The sequence below is a fragment of the Rana temporaria genome, chromosome 4 (genome assembly GCF_905171775.1).
Source record: "Rana temporaria chromosome 4, aRanTem1.1, whole genome shotgun sequence".
Taxonomy (NCBI): domain Eukaryota; kingdom Metazoa; phylum Chordata; class Amphibia; order Anura; family Ranidae; genus Rana; species Rana temporaria.
Genome location: NC_053492.1, coordinates 31,885,479 through 31,901,896, shown reverse-complemented (window position 1 = coordinate 31,901,896; position 16,418 = coordinate 31,885,479). Strand labels below are relative to the sequence as shown.

General features: G+C 44.9%; 1 protein-coding gene across 1 annotated transcript; it reads right to left on the bottom strand.

Annotated features, from left to right (window-relative positions):
- Window positions 1-567: 567 nt before the first annotated feature.
- On the bottom strand, window positions 568-15,816 carry LOC120936086 (galactoside alpha-(1,2)-fucosyltransferase 2-like). The gene is made up of 2 exons (XM_040348196.1): window positions 15,475-15,816; window positions 568-1,765 (listed from the first exon to the last, which is right to left on the bottom strand). The coding sequence occupies exon 2, from the start codon at window positions 1,739-1,741 to the stop codon at window positions 704-706; it is 1,038 nt and encodes a 345-aa protein (XP_040204130.1). The 5' UTR covers window positions 1,742-1,765; window positions 15,475-15,816; the 3' UTR covers window positions 568-703.
- Between the last annotated feature and the right edge of the window lie 602 nt (window positions 15,817-16,418).

Genomic DNA, 16,418 nt, shown 5'->3' with positions numbered 1-16,418 from the left:
CCTTCTCTCCCCCTTCTCCCTCCACCTTCTCTCCCCTTTACTTCTTCCTCCCCTTCCTTCTTCCTCCCCCCATCCTTATTCCCCCCCTTCGCCCACCCCTTCTTTCTCCCCCTTCTTTCCTCCCCTTCCTTCTCCCCCTCTCCTTCCCATTGGCCAAAAAAAAAGGAGAACAATGGAGTCCCAAGGACTAGCAAGCCCCAGCAATCCAAAGAGGGAAACTGAAGCCCCCAGCATGCCCAGCTAAAGGGGAGGGAGACAGAGCCAGGATATAGGTGGCAAGTGACACGCTGAATCTGGTGGCAGGGGGCAGGTGGCAAATGACACGCTAAATCTGGTGACGGGATGGGTGGCAAGTGACACACAGAATCTGGTGACAGGTTGGATGGTAAGTGACACGCTCAATCTGGTGACAGGTGACGATGGTAAGTGAAACACTGAATCTGGTGGCAGGTCACGGTGGCAAGTGACACGCTGAATCTGGTGACAGGGGACGGTGGCAAGTGACACGCTGTAAAGTAGAAATATTGTACTTCGATTCTTGAGAGTAGGTGCGTAAATTGGGGCAACCTTGTAGGGGACCCATAGCATTACTTTGTCCAGGGGCCCATGATGCTATTAAGATGGCCCTGCACAAGGAGATTGACATTTAATTTACTGTAAATAAAACAGCAATGACATCTGCAGGAAAAATAAATGAAGGATTTCATTTTTTCAAAAGTGGAGACAGGTCTGCAGGAATTCCAATCCATTCTGGAAGGAATGCGGCTTCATATTTGAAAATGTTAAGATAAGGAGAATCTGGCAAAGTGAAGTTTGTAAGATAGATGGTTTCACCACCAACCAAGTATGAAGCCCAATAGCCAAATGTCCCTATGGTCATTATAGTGTGGTTACAATGTGCCAGGAGGGCAAAATCACCGGCAGGAGAACCTTCCTTACCATCTCCAGCAAAATGTACATCTCCTAGAGAAGTATTAATGTTCTGTTTACACCAATCCATCCCATTACTGGTCACCACAAAGAGGGGGTTATCATATGTATTTCTGAAATAGTCCATAGCTTTTTGCATATAGTTTTTGTCAGCTACCACTCCTTTCCGTTCCTGAGCCATGACTCTTAAATAGTCCCCCCTGCGAACATGAACTCCGATAAAGGTCACATTTGTTCTATTCCCTTTCAGGTTCGCAAGGTATGAATTTGCTTCTTCCTTAATATAGTCTTGAAAAGTGAATTCTTGTAGAATCTCTTCCCTTATATGATGATAGAATGTCCATGAACACGGAGTACCAAACAATTTAACATATTGTCCAGAGATGTTGGAATATTCTGGTAACATCCAGTCTTTCAGATTATATTTCCTCCACTTAATTCGGTCAGCAACGTCCTGATGAAGAACGGGCAATTTTATCTTAAATATCCTTCCTAGCTCATTGTGCATCCCTGGTAAAATGTACGCTTGGTGTCCATTAAGCTTTGCCAGAGCATAAAGTGCTGCATACTCCCCCATTTTGTTTCCCAGGCGTGCAACTGGATGTGTAGTCCACATGACAGCATCTGATTGTATATTAATGGAAAGTGATTTTTTTTTGTCAGCTAGATTCATGAGGGAGCTACTCCCATGGATTGCATAGTAAAATGTTGTTCCAAAACTTGATTTGTAGAAAACATAATACCAGACGATTAAAACATTCAAAGTAAGCATCATAAAAAGCACACTCTTCTTCTTTAAATGTTGGTCCATTTCTAAACAGGTACTTCGAAAGTCCTAGATATAAATAAGACAATAAGAAAATTACAAAATGCTTTTAGACATGACATTGTTAGGATGCATATACCCTATATAACCAAAAGTATTGGGACACCTGCCTTTACACGCATACAGTATAAACTTTAATGGCATCCCAGTCTTAGTCCGTAGGGTTCAATATTGAGTTGGCCCACAATTTGCAGCTGTAACAGCTTCAACTCTTCTGGAAAGGCTTCTCACAGGGTTTAGGATGAGTCTATGGGAATATTTGACCATTTTCTTCCAGAAGCAGGCACTGATGTTGGACATGAAGGCCTGGCTTGCAGGCCTTCTTATATTTTAACTTATATTGCTTAGGCAAACATTGAAACAGTAGTGTGTTTACTACAGCTTGGGCACTGAACAAAAATCTTTTGGGAATAGTTTATGTATTGATGAATGTCAATTTTAATGTCCGTTAATTTAAAATAAATTTTGTAATAAGCTTTATGTATTTTTTGGTTGTCTTTGCCAGTTCTATGGGTCTAGACCCTTTTAAAATTTAAATATGTTAAAGCGGGGGTTCACCCTATAAAAAAATAAAAAACTTTTTTTTTCTTCTAGCATAAAATTCGGCATAGTAGCGCGAGCTACAGTATGCCTGTCTTAATTTTTGTATCCCCGTACACACTGTTATATCGTACATAGAAGATTCCGACTGCCCACGGGGAATGGGAGTTCCAATCAAGACGGAAGGTGATTGACGGCAGGCTCTGGCGCGTCACGCTTCTCCGGAAATAGCCGAAATAGGCTTGGCTCTTCACGGCGCCTGCGCATAGTCCTAGACCTACTCCAGCTGTCTTCGGGGAGCGTGACGTGCCAGAGCCGGCCGTCAATCACCCTCCCTCTTGAAAGGAACGCCCATTCCCCGCGGGCAGTCGGAATCTTCTATGTACGATATAACAGTGAGTACGGGGATAAAAAAATTAAGACAGGCATACTGTAGCTCACGCTACTATGCCGAATTTTATGCTAAAAAGTTGTTCTGCAGGGTGAAACACCGCTTTAAATTTGGGGTGTGGCACTAAAAAAAGGCCAATTAAAGGATAAGTTCACCTTTTTTTTTCTTCCAAATTTCAGCCCCACTCTGTACCAATATAGCATAATATACTGTACTTATTTTGCAAAAATATCAAAGCTTTCCAATAAATCTACAGACACTTAATTTACTTGTCCTCATCCTTGTTTCCAAACGTATCCATTAGTAATGTCTTCCTGTACAGACTTTAGGTCATGACACAGGAAGGAGTGGACCAGGTGACCTCATTAGCATACACCCTATACCCACCTATTTCCAGGTGCACTTTTTTAACCACCTCAATACAGGGTACTTTCACCCCCTTTCTACCCAGGCCATTTTTCAGCTTTCAGCGCTGTCACACCTTGAATGACAATTGCGCGGTCATGCAACTCTGTACCCAAATTCATTTTTTTAACTTTTTCCTCACACAAATAGAGCTTTATTTTGGTGATATTTATGGGATTTCTATTTTTTACAAAATAAAAAAATAAAAAAGACAATTTTTTTTTGTCAATACATTTTGTAAGTAAGTAATTTGTCTCCTTCACTGATGTGCGCTGATAAGGCGCTGATAAGGCAGCACTGATGGTCACTGATAGGCTGCACTGATGGCACTAATGAGGTGGCACTTATGGGCACTGATTAAATGGCACTGATGAGGAGGCACTAATATGCTGCACTGATGGGCACTGATAGGTGGCACTGATATGCGTGAACTGATGAGCACTGATAGGCGGCACTGGTGGGCACTGGTAAGTGGCACTGGTGGGCACTGGTAGGTGGCACTGGTAGGTGGCAGTGGTGGGCACTGATGGGCAGCACTGATGTGCACTGATGGGAGGCACTTATGGGCATTGATGGGCAGCACTGATGAGCAGGTACTGATTGGCACTGACTGGCATCACTGATGGGCACTGATCGGTGGTGCTGATGGGCACTGATCGGTGGTGCTGATGGGCACTGATTGGTGGCACTGATAAGCACTGATTGGTGGCACTGATGGACACTGCTAGAGCTTTCCTGTAATCAGGGCACTGACAATCAGTGTCCTGATTACCAGCCCAGATCTCCTCTGCAAGGAGATTCCCACAGCTGAGCGTTTCTGTCGACTCCCTCATATTTATTTGCATAAAGATAGACATACACTAGGTATTCTGATGGTATATTGTGTATTTAGTGAAAAGGGTGATCACTGATTTATTGCATTTCATTAAAAAAACATGCAGATGAGAATGGGTGTGTAGGTAAGAGGGTGGATGATGCAGGATGCGTGCTAATGAGGTCACCTGGTCAACTCCTTTCTGTGACTTGACCTCTAGTCTGCCCAGGAAGTAAGACAATACTAATGTATACGTTAGGAAACATCGATTAAGACAAGTGAAGTAAGTGTCTGTAGTTTTTAATGGAAAGCTTCGATATTTTTGCAAAATAAGTACCGTATTTTCCAGCGTATAAGACGACTTTTTGGATGCAAAAAAATGCATCCAAAGTCGGGGGTCGTCTTATACGCCGGGTACGGTCTCCGTACAGCTGCGATCGTTCATAATTTCAAAGCCGCGCCGTCTTCTCAGCTTGTCCTGTGATTGGCGGAACACAAAACTTCCCAGCAGCACCTCTGTTCTGTGTTCCGCCTATCATGGATGCCTTCTCATCCTCGGACGAGATGAGAAGGCATCCGTGATTGGCGGAACACAGAACAGAGGCGCTACTGGGAAAATTTGTGTTCCGCCAATCACAGAACACGCTGAGAAGACGGCGCGGCTTTGAAATCATGGACGCTCGCAGCAGACGGAGACTGTCACCGGCCTGCAAAACGTGAGTGATGGCACAGTGGGGGGGAAAAGTGGGGGCAAGTGATGGCACTGTGGGGGCAAGTGATGGCACTGTGTGGGCAAGTGTTGGCACTGCGGGGGCAAGTAATGTGATGGCACTGTGGGGGCAAGTAATGTGATGGCACTGTGGGGGCATGTAATGTGATGGCACTGTGGGGGCATGTAATGTGATGGCACTGTGGGGGCATGTAATGTGATGGCACTGTGGGGGCATGTAATGGCACAGTGGGGGCATGTAATGGCAATAGTGGGGCATGTAATGGCACAGTGGGGCATGTAATGGCATAGTGGGGCATGTAATGGCATAGTGAGGCTTGAAAAAAGCCTGTATCTGTCAGCGGTTGTTTCTGTCAGCGGTTGTTCTGGCTAACCCTCAGCTTCCAGAAAGACTAGTAGGAAGGGGGTAGTCTTATACGGCGAGTATATCCCAAAACCAACATTTTTCCTGGAAAATTAGGGGGTCGTCTTATACGCCGAGTCGTCTTATACGCCGGAAAATACGGTACATTAATGCTATATTAGTACATAGGGGGGCTGGAATATTTAAAGAGAAAAAAAAAAAAAACGTGAACGAAGGTGAACTTATCCTTTAAATTGATGAAATTCACTTATGGGTAAGTCATTAATGTTGTTATAGGTGAAAAGAGGGAGAGATCAAAAATAGATAAGATGCAGTCTTGAAAAATGTAAAAAGACTGTTGTGGGTGAACACTGTGTAATCCAGATGTGTTAAAGTCCTTCACTACTCATCAATGCTTTCATGTTCCTTCTGGGACACTTACACTTTCCTATACTTTTTATAACGATATGACTTTAGCTTTTAACATTCTGAAAACTCAAGCCATGGATGGTCCTTCAATCACCACCCAGCACAACAATACAGTAGTTATTATAAATGGTGCTATTTGGCACCACTATTGTATTTGGGCAATCACAGGTTGATCTATTTAAGGCAAACAATTTGTACTTTAAAACTAACTAATTTTAAACCATTTTATGATTTAGATTTTTGGTTAATAAAAATAGTTTTGGTTTTAATATACATGGTGTGTTCTTTGGGGTGCCAATAAAATCCTAAACATATTCCACACAGAATATAACATGGCATGTGGTGCCCCTTTAATACATTACTAGATAAGCCTCTACTTTTACCACCCTGTAGAGCAGTGGTTCTCAACCTTCCTAGTGCCATGACCCTGTGATAAAATTTCCCAAGTTGTGGGGACCCCTAAGGCCTCGTACAGACGAGAGGATATCTGCTGGAAACGGTCCGCCGGACCGTTTCCAGCGGATAAATCCTCTGGCGGATTTGGATCTGATGGCTGTACACACCATCAGATCGAAATCCCCACGGAATACATCCGCGGTGACGTGCGCCGACCCTGGAAGGTAAATACTTCCACGCATGCGTCGAATCATTACGACGCATGCGAGGGAGGGGAGCGGACGGACTTATCCGGTGAGTCTGTACAGACGACCGGATCAGTCCGCTGGACTGGATTCCAGCGGATAGATTTCTTAGCATGCTAAGAAATTTTTATCCGCTGGGAATCCGTCAGCTGGATTTTAATCCGCTGGGAAATGTCCGCTCGGACATACACACACCCGGATCTTACTGCTGGAACTGATCCACGGATAAATCCCAGCGGATAGATCCGGTCGTGTGTACGGGGCCTAACAGTAAAATTTTCGTAGTGTAGGTTGTCAGCATCCAAGGCAAGGCAAGTAATTTGCACCCCTAACCCACGGACATTTAGCGCTCCCTGAGTCCCTTCTACTCGTACAGTATTAAAACCCCTTATGGCACATTTTAGGATGTACCACTCTTTCTCTTTGTTCTCCTTTCTTTGCCTTTCATCTCGCTCTATCCTAATCTCTTGTTTTTTTTCCCCCATCTCTCTCTCTAGTCGTGCTTCTTGTTCTTTCTCTCCCTTTTTCGTTGTTGCTTCCACTCCTTTTCCTCTCCCTTTCATGTATTCTCTATTTTTATTCCTTCTCTTACTCCTTGGTGGGGGGTGGGTGTCAGTGCTTGTGGGTAGTTCTGATCAGCCAACTTAGGTGCTCTTGTTCAAGGTCATCTGCTGATCTGAGAACTGTAGTGGGGACTTTTAATGACAACTCTAATCAAAGGTAGTGTTACTCACTGTGTCTCCAGGTTCACTGTGCCTCCAGCTCTGTGGTGTCTCGTAGCAGCAACGGCCGATCCAGGGGCGGGGGCAACAGGGAAATTGCCCCCCCGAGACAATCATGTCACACTCGTTTTTTTTTTTAATCAGGCTTTTTTTAAACTGCCCTGCTGTGCATGTCAATTGCCCCCCCCCCCCCGAAAAAATTGTTTGCACTGCAGGCAGTGCTGATGCCGACCCCATCAGCCATTGCTGACAGGCTCTCTGTGAAGGGACACAGGCAGAGCTGCAGCTGTGGGGGATTTCCACCCCTCGCTCTCCTTCTTGAGCCCAGTAACTCTCATTCACCAGGCAATGCCTGATGCTATTGGCTACATTCAGAGCCAATGGCTGGTAAAACACACAACCAATAGGATTATGGGACATGTAGTACCAGCAGGCCCCATGATGATTCCCTGAGAGGACTGCAGACCCCAACATGCTGAGCAGGAGGGGGGGGGGAGAGAAGAAGAGAGACCATGAGGCTGTAGGGTGGAGGAAGTCAGTTATTCCATTATCATTCAAGGTAAGAACTTATCTCCCCTTCACCTGGCTGCAACCCCCCTGTCCTCCCTTCCACCTGGCTGCAACCCCTCTGTCCTCTGCTTCACCTGGCTGCAACCCCCTGTCCTCCCTTCCACCTGGCTGCAACCCCCCTGTCCTCCCTTCCACCTGGCTGCAACCCCCTGTCCTCCCCTTCACCTGGCTGCACCCCCCTGTCCTCCCTTCCACCTGGCTGCAACCCCCCTGTCCTCCCCTTCACCTGGCTGCAACCCCCCTGTCCTCCCTTTCACCTGGCTGCAACCCCTCTGTCCTCTGCTTCACCTGGCTGCAACCCCCTGTCCTCCCTTCCACCTGGCTGCAACCCCCCTGTCCTCCCTTCCACCTGGCTGCAACCCCCCTGTCCTCCCCTTCACCTGGCTGCAACCCCCCTGTCCTTCCCTTCACCTGGCTGCAACCCCCCGTCCTCCTCTTCACCTGGCTGCAACCCCCCTGTCCTCCCCTTCACCTGGCTGCAACCCCCTGTCCTCCCCTTCACCTGGCTGCAACCCCCCTGTCCTCCCCTTCACCTGGCTGCAACCCCCATCCTCCCTTCCACCTGGCTGCAACCCCCCGTCCTCCCTTCCACCTGGCTGCACCCCCCCTGTCCTCCCCTTCACCTGGCTGCAACCCCCTGTCCTCCCCTTCACCTGGCTGCATCCCTCCACCCTCCCCTTCACCTGGCTGCAAACCTCCCCGCCCTCCCCTTCACCTGGCTGCAACCCCCCTGCCCTGCCATCCACCTGGCTGCAACCCCCCTGCCCTGCCATCCACCTGGCTGCAACCCCTCTGTCCTCCCTTCCTCCTGGCTGCAACCCCCCTGTCCTCCCTTCCACCTGGCTGCAACCACCCTGTCCTCACATCCACCTGGCTGCAACCACCTTTTCCTTCCCTCCACCTGGCTGCAACCACCTTTTCCTTCCCTCCACCTGGCTGCAACCCCCCTGTCCCCCCCTCCACCTGGCTGCTCCCACACAGTAATAATTGAAATTATGTGCTTCAATCATCCTGACACCATATTAACCACGGTGCCGTGATGATTGAAGCGCCAACACCAGCCATTGCCCCTACAAATTGCCTGCAGAAATTTTGACAGTGCCCCTCCCGAGATTAGACTCTGGATCCACCCCTGCATAGCAGTGACACCTATGCCGAAAAAAGGAGATATGGTCTCCTCCAGCCCCTCCCACTTTGTATTCCTCACCAGTCAGCTGAGCTCTAGTCTCTGCCCCCCAGCCATGCCGTGAACTAAATTGGCGGCTGCAAAGAGGCTGGGTGGGTGGTCGTGGGCCCATGTGGACGGCCGCGAAAAGGCTGGGAGAGAGGTGCGGGCTTCAGGAACAGCCTAGGATTCAGTGACCACTGGCAAATCGTCATTCGACCCCCAGGTTGAGAACCAGTGCTGTAGAGACTCAGCATCCTCTAATCAAGGGTAACCAGCAGAAGAGATTCCTCTATCCACACTGTAAGCATGTATGGGGGTATCGATGAATTTTCTCATAACTGGCTGAGTTTTAGCTGCTTATGAACCTGGCAAATGATTGAAAAAAATCACCAAATGATTTAAAGTGCATCTAAACTAAAAAAAAAATGTATAGTATTAGATACTGAAAATAATAAAACTGTAAAGCCTCGTACACACGATCGGATTTTCCGCAGACAAAGCATCTGACTTTTGTCTGAAGGGCGTGTGTCTGGATTTTGTCTTGCATACAAACGGCAGACAATTGTTGGCCAACAAACACAAACATACTGTAGTGACGTACTAGATGTACTACGTGTTTTTTTTAGCTCTTGAGCGCCACCCTTTGGGCACCTTCTGCTAATGTTGTGTTTGGTGAGAATTGATTCAGAGCATGCGTGTTTGTACTTTGGACTTTTGTCTGACGAACTTGTGTACACATGATTGGAAAATCTGACAACAGACCATTGTCCGTGGAAAATTTTTGTGAAAACCTTCCACCTTCCATCCACAGAAAATCCGACAGTCCGATGGAGCGTACAAACGGTCAAATTTTCGGCCAACAGTCTGTCAACACACAATTCCCGTTGGAAAATCTGATTGTCTGTAAGAGGCTTAAAGCGGAGTTCCTACTACAATAAAAATATTAAAAGTCAGCAGCTACAAATACTGCAGCTGCTGACTTTTAATAATCGGACACTCACCTGTCCCAGGGTCCAGCAGTGCCCCGCTCATCTCCCCCTCCTCTCCGTGGCACCAGAATCACTACTGTGGGCATGCATTGCGCATACGTCAGAGGCACTGCGCACCGCGATTGGCCGAGCAATCATCTGGGACCTGTGACGTGTCCCAGATGATTACAGAGAGGGAGAGGTGACCTTCCTTCTGGCATCGCGGTGCCCAGGGAGGAAGTGGGAGCGGAAACCCTCTTAAAAGAAGGTTTCCGCTCCCCCCCATAAAAATTACATGCCAAAAGTGTCATGTCAGGGGATCACATTCCCTTAAAGCAGAAGTTCAATTTTTGAGTGGAACTTCGCTTTAACTCCTGAAACTACCAGTAAATTTGGTGAACAAATGAAAAGGTCAACAATAAAAATGATACAGTCAGGTCCATAAATATTGGGACATCGACACAATTCTAATATGTTTGGCTCTATACACCACCACAATCACCACAATGGATTTGAAATGAAACTAACAAGATGTGCTGTAACTGCAGACTTTGTCACTTTAATTTGAGGGTATTTACATCCAAATCAGGTGAACGAATTAGGAATTACAACAGTTTGTATCTGTGCCTCCCACTTTTTAAGGGACCAAAAGTAATGGGACAATTGGCTGCTCAGCTGTTCCATGGCCAGGTGTGTGTTATTCCCTTATTATCCCATTTACAAGGACCAAATAAAAAGTCCATAGTTCATTTCAAGTGTGCTATTTGCATTTGGAATCTGTTGCTGTCAACTCTCAATATGAGATCCAAAGAGCTGTCACTATCAGTGAAGCAAGCCATCATTAGGCTGAAAAACAAAACAAACCCATCAGAGAGATAGCAAAAACATTAGGTGTGGCCAAATCAACTGTTTGGAACATCCTTAAAAAGAAAGAACGCACCGGTGAGCTCAGCAACACCAAGAGACCCAGAAGACCACGGAAAACAACTGTGGTGGATGACCGAAGAATTATTTCCCTGGTGAAGAAAACACCCTTCACAACAGTTGGCCAGATCAAGAACACTCCCCAGGAGGTAGGTGTATGTGTGTCAAAGTCAAAAATCAAGAGAAGACTTCACCAGAGTGAATACAGAGGGTTCACCACAAGATGTAAACCATTGGTGAGCCTCAAAAAACAGGAAGGCCAGATTAGAGTTTGCCAAACAATATCTTAAAAAGCCTTCACAGTTCTGGAACAACATCCTATGGACAGATGAGACCAAGATCAACTTGTACCAAAGTGATGAGAAGAGAAGAGTATGGAGAAGGAAAGGAACTGCTCATGATCCAAAGCATACCACCTCATCAGTGAAGCATGGTGGTGGTAGTGTCATGGCGTGGGCATGCAGGGCTGCCAATGGAACTGGTTCTCTTGTATTTATTGATGATGTGACTGCTGACAAAAGCAGCAGGATGAATTCTAAAGTGTTTCGGTCAATATTATTATCTGCTCATATTCAGCCAAATGCTTCGGAACTCATTTGAAGGCGCTTCACAGTGCAGATGGACAATGACCCGAAGCATACTGCGAAAGCAACCAAAGAGTTTTTTTAAGGGAAAGAAGTGGAATGTTATGCAATGGCCAAGTCAATCACCTGACCTGAATCCTATTGAGCATGCATTTCACGTGCTGAAGACAAAACTGAAGGGAAAATGCCCCAAGAACCAGCAGGAACTGAAGACAGTTGCAGTAGAGGCCTGGCAGAGCATCACCAGGGATGAAACCCAGCGTCTGGTGATGTCTATGCATTCCAGACTTCAGGCTGTAATTGACTGCAAAGGATTTGCAACCAAGTATTAAAAAGTGAAAGTTTGACTTATGATTGTTTATCTGTCCCATCAGGGTCATCTTAATAGCATCATGGGCCCCTGGGCAAAGTAATGCTCTGGGGCCCCTACAGTGATGACAGTGCAGGTAAACAGACATCAAGTAGGTAGGAGGTAGACTGCCTCCCCTGTGTATCTATCACTCTCAGTGCCATCATGGGGCCCCCAATTTCAGGGCTCAAGAACCAGCTGCTTTGGGGAAAGTGCAGGGGCCCCCCATGCAGCTGGGGCCCCTGGGAAGTGCCCATGTGTGCCCTCTCATTAAGACAGTCCTGTATCCCATTACTTTTGGTCCCTTAAAAAGTGGGAGGCACATATACAAACTGTTGTAATTCCTACACTGTTCACCTGATATGGATGTAAATACCCTCAAATTTAAATTGGAAGTCTGCAGTTAAAGCACTTCTTGTTTGTTTCATTTCAAATCCATTGTGGTGGTGTATAGAGCAAAAAAGATTAGAATTGTGTCGATGTCCCAATATTTATGGACCTGACTACATATGTATTGTTGATTTTCAGTTGCCGCTAACACTATTGTTTTGCCACGATACCAGCTAAAAAATATAAAAAAATGCATTGCGCTACTGACTCTTAATCAATGTGTGCTCTCAACTCATTAACCTCCCTGGAGGTATGATTCTTTCTGGCTTTAGGTGCTGAAAGCGGTACAATTATTTTGCATGAAAATTTGGCGTTTTACATTGTAGCCCTGTAATTCTTAGGAATAACTCACTTAAATCTGTCCAAACAAGAGTCTAGTAGACATCTCGGGTATGATGAAGTTTGAAAAACAAAATCATAAATTATAATATAATAAATAACTATAAATTATTATAACACATAATAATGTAATTATAATAATTTAAAAAAATTATTCAATAATGTAATCAAATAAAATATCACTGAAATTTGCTCAGTTGCAGAATTGTCGCCGTCACTACTTTTATTTTTTTATGACAAATTTCCCCACAAATCGCTATCTCTCAATTCTGCAAGTGATTATAATTTATTATCGCTGTTTTCTAGCTGCTCTAAAATCACTTTTGACATAAAGGGACACTTTTGGTTGCTATGGACAATCTCCAGTTTGCAGGCAGAAAGAACAGTTTTTATTATACAAAAGTACATGTAGGACACTGGGCAGACCACTAGGGACAAGGGGGGTGTGTATTTTTTACATACAGTACTGTAATCTATAAGATTACAGTATACTGTATGTAATGTGTTTATTTACTTTTTTGAATTTGGCGCCGTTCCCCGCCCCCGTGCCGGAGATCGGCGGCACACGGGCACTGTGAATCGAGCGAGGAGACACCGCTCGCTCACACAGCGAGGAGGCATCGCAGGATCCAGGGACAAGGTAAGTAAACCATGCCTGTGGCTGCTGCGAGGCGATCCTGAGTCTGGCTCGGGGATACCGCTTTTGGTATTGAAATCTTACCCCAAGCCAGACTCAGGAATACAGCCAGGGGGGTTATTAATATACAAATGCTGTTAACAGAACAGGTGAACCACACTTCTGAACTTCGCTTCACTGTATTAAACAAACCCTTCATACAAATCCAAAGTGACTACAATGCACCCATCAAAGACTACTTCACATATCACAGAATACAACAATGCTTAGCTGCACAACCCCTTCTAGAAGGAACACTACCTACAAAGATTTGGAACTTCTTTTTTACCAATAATAGAGATTCCAAAGGTATCTCACTGATATATTCTACCCTACAAGAAAAGAATGTGTTTCATAAATCCAAACCCATTACTGATTGAGAAAATGACTTACAAGAGCATTTCTCTGAACAGTAATGGCAAACTGCTATAAAATCTATATACAAAGCTACTAATTGCACTTCCTTATAGGAACTAATGCAAAAAAACATGATGAGATGGTACTTAATGGCCCAGAGGGTTGCTAAATTTCAGATGCACTCCTCATCTAATTGTTGGAGGGAATGCAACCAAACAGGCACCCTTCCACATACCTTCTGGTCTTGCCCACTTCTAAGAAAATTCTGGAAAGAGTCAGAGATCACACTGCAAAATGTACTTTATATTTCTATTACCCTAACCACATCTCTGGGCATACTAAACCTAACCATTGAAACAATCCCGCCTAAGCTCAGACTATTTGCCACACACATACTAGTGGCAGCAAGACTTGTAATAGCTAGATGATGGAAGACGAAAGACATTCCCCAACTTACGGAAGTAATTGCCTTAGTACAAAAACACTACATGTATGAATCTCTACTTACAAAATGTAAACCCACATACTCTCGACTTCATGAGTTATGGCTCCCTTGGGAACATTGGTACACACAAAGACATATATAGACTCTTGTGATATATGAATGTATAGTTAGCTACTCGTTGCAATAATGTTCCCTGTGTGCTCTTTCTCCATCTATTTCGCCTTCTCCTTCTTCTTCTCCCTCTAAATCTCCTTTCCCCCTTCTTCCCCTCCAACCTCCCCCTCTAACCTACCCCATTTCCCATCCCATTCTCCATAATATAATATTTCTATGCTTGTTCTATACCCAGAATTGACTGTTATTGATGTTATTAATTGTTGCTACTATAGTTCAAAACGACAACCACGCACCCTGTTTTGTGCGTACTCCTGCCAACGTAAGTTTAAGTTTACATAATGCAAGTTATCTGTATTGCCTATTACCATACATCTACAAGACTTTCCTACTGTATCATCAAAAACTATTGTGAAAAAAAAAAAATATATATATATATATATATATATATATATATATATATATATATATATATATATACAGTATATACAAATGCATACATGCTCATACAGTATGTGTATCATTATAACCATATTTCATGCAATGAAAAAAACATAATATACCGTATATACTCGAGTATAAGCTGAGTTTTTCAGCACATTTTTTGTGCTGAAAATGCCCCCCTATACTCAAATCACCTTTTTGCGTCTGATATCCCGGAATTTGGGGAGCCAGTACCGGCCGGCCCTAGGTCTACTGAACCCCAAACTTGGCACAGATGTAGCACCATTATTCTTCTACAAGTGTGTAAAGTTTGTTGTCCAGGGGACATACAGCCGGGGAGCACCCCTTCCATAGACTTCCATGTTAAACAGTAATTTCTCCGGTGACTTTGGGGACCCTTTACTGGCTGATCGTAGGTCCCCTGGACCCCGAACTTGGCACACATGTAGCTCCTCTACAAGTGTGCAATGTTTGTTGTCTGGGGGACCTACAGCTGGGGAGCACCAATTTTTCAAATCCGGGCACCCCTTCCATAGACTCCCATGTTAAACGTCAGTCTAGTCATGGACACAGTGAGGCATGGGCACAGTGAGGCATGGGCACAGAGAGGCATGGGCACTGTGAGGCATGGAGACAGTGAGGCATGCACATGAACACAGTGAGGCAAAATGAGGCACAGTGAGGCATGCAGATGGACACCCTAGGCTTATACTCAAGTCAATAAGTTTTCCCATTTTTTTGTGGTAAAATTAGGTGCCTCGGCTTATATTTGGGTCGACTTATACTCGAGTCAATACGGTAATGTGGAAATTAAAAGTCTCTCTTTAAACTCTCAGTGTTGTTGAGATTAATGACAGTTTAACCACTAGCTGTCATAACCATATTATATGCAATCAAAAAACATAATATAATGGAGGTTATTTACTAAAGGCAAATCCACGTTGCACTACAAGTGCAAACTACAAATGCAAAGTGCACTTGAAATTGCACTGAAAGTGATTTTGAAAGTGCATTTGTTGTAGATCCGAAGGGGACATGCAAGGAAAATAAAAAACAGCATCTTAGCTTGCACATGATTGGATAATAAAATCAGCAGAGCTTCTCTTCATTTCAGATCTACCCCTTAGATTTACAGCGACTGCACTTCAGTGCAATTTCAAGTGCACTTTGCACTTGTAGTTTGCACTTGTAGTGCAAAGTGGATTTGCCTTTTGTAAATAACCCCCATTGTGTCTCTCTTTAAGCTCTCAATCTCGTTGAGTTCAATGACAGTGATTATCTTCAGCGTTGCTAAATCCCCATACCGAGGATAATAGCTAAACTTATGCGACTATAGATACAATCCATGCCACCTCCGTGCTCACAGAACTCTCACCTCCAGAGCGATAGTAAATCGAGGTATTCCAACTTCTTCGATCGGACACACCTAGGTCTCCTGACCACTAGGGTTCCCCCTTGGTGAGATCAATAATGGCTCCAGGGAATAAATGGTGCGGTCCTTTTAAATATCGTACATAGTCATGCAGCCCATTGCCTTGCCTGATTTTAGTGGCTGAATTCTATGACAACAATTCAGCTGTTGCCAGCGATTGCTAAAACAGCATTTCGAAAATGAATACGTTGCAAATAAGGACATTCTGCCTGGGGAAATATACGGCACTTCACTGATACTGTGGCTGGTTAATAATTTGTTATCTTCTATGTCTGTCTATCTGTATGTCTTATAAAACATAAGCTGCCTGCACCTTTCTTGCTTCCTTTCTTGTTTTATAAGCTACATAAATACCAAAAAACAAATCATTAACCAGCTGCAGTATCAGTGAAGTGGCATATATTTCCCTAGGCAGAATTTCCTTCAAAAATTAATTTTTGAAAAGCTATTTTATCTTCCTGCGGTCAGCTATCTGCGATTACTTGCAATAGAGTGCAGAGACCGCCCTGTCTCTGCTCCGCTCTCCCCTATGGGGGATCGGATGCAGACGGACCGTCTGTCTGTCCGTCTGCATCCGATCCGTTCCGCCGAACGGAAGAAAAATAGGGTTTCTTCCGTTCGGAAAACCGGATCCCGACTGACGCGGACGCTAGCGGATGCTCCATCCGCTAACGGACGCGATCCCATAGGGATTCATTACAAGTCCGCTAACGGACTTGTAATGAGCGGACGAACGGTCCGCTAGTGTGAAAGGACCCTTACTTTTTGTCTCTTGCAGTCAGCTGTTTTCAGTTAACTGTGATAGCTGATGGGAGGATCTTGCTATAAATACAGAGCACTCATACCTTTAGGCCCCGTACACACGACCAGTTTCCTCGGCAGAATTC

Coding starts and splice junctions, on each gene's coding strand:
- LOC120936086 (XM_040348196.1), bottom strand. CDS start 1,741: ATGGACCAACATTTAAAGAAGAAGAGTGTGCTTTTTATGATGCTTACT.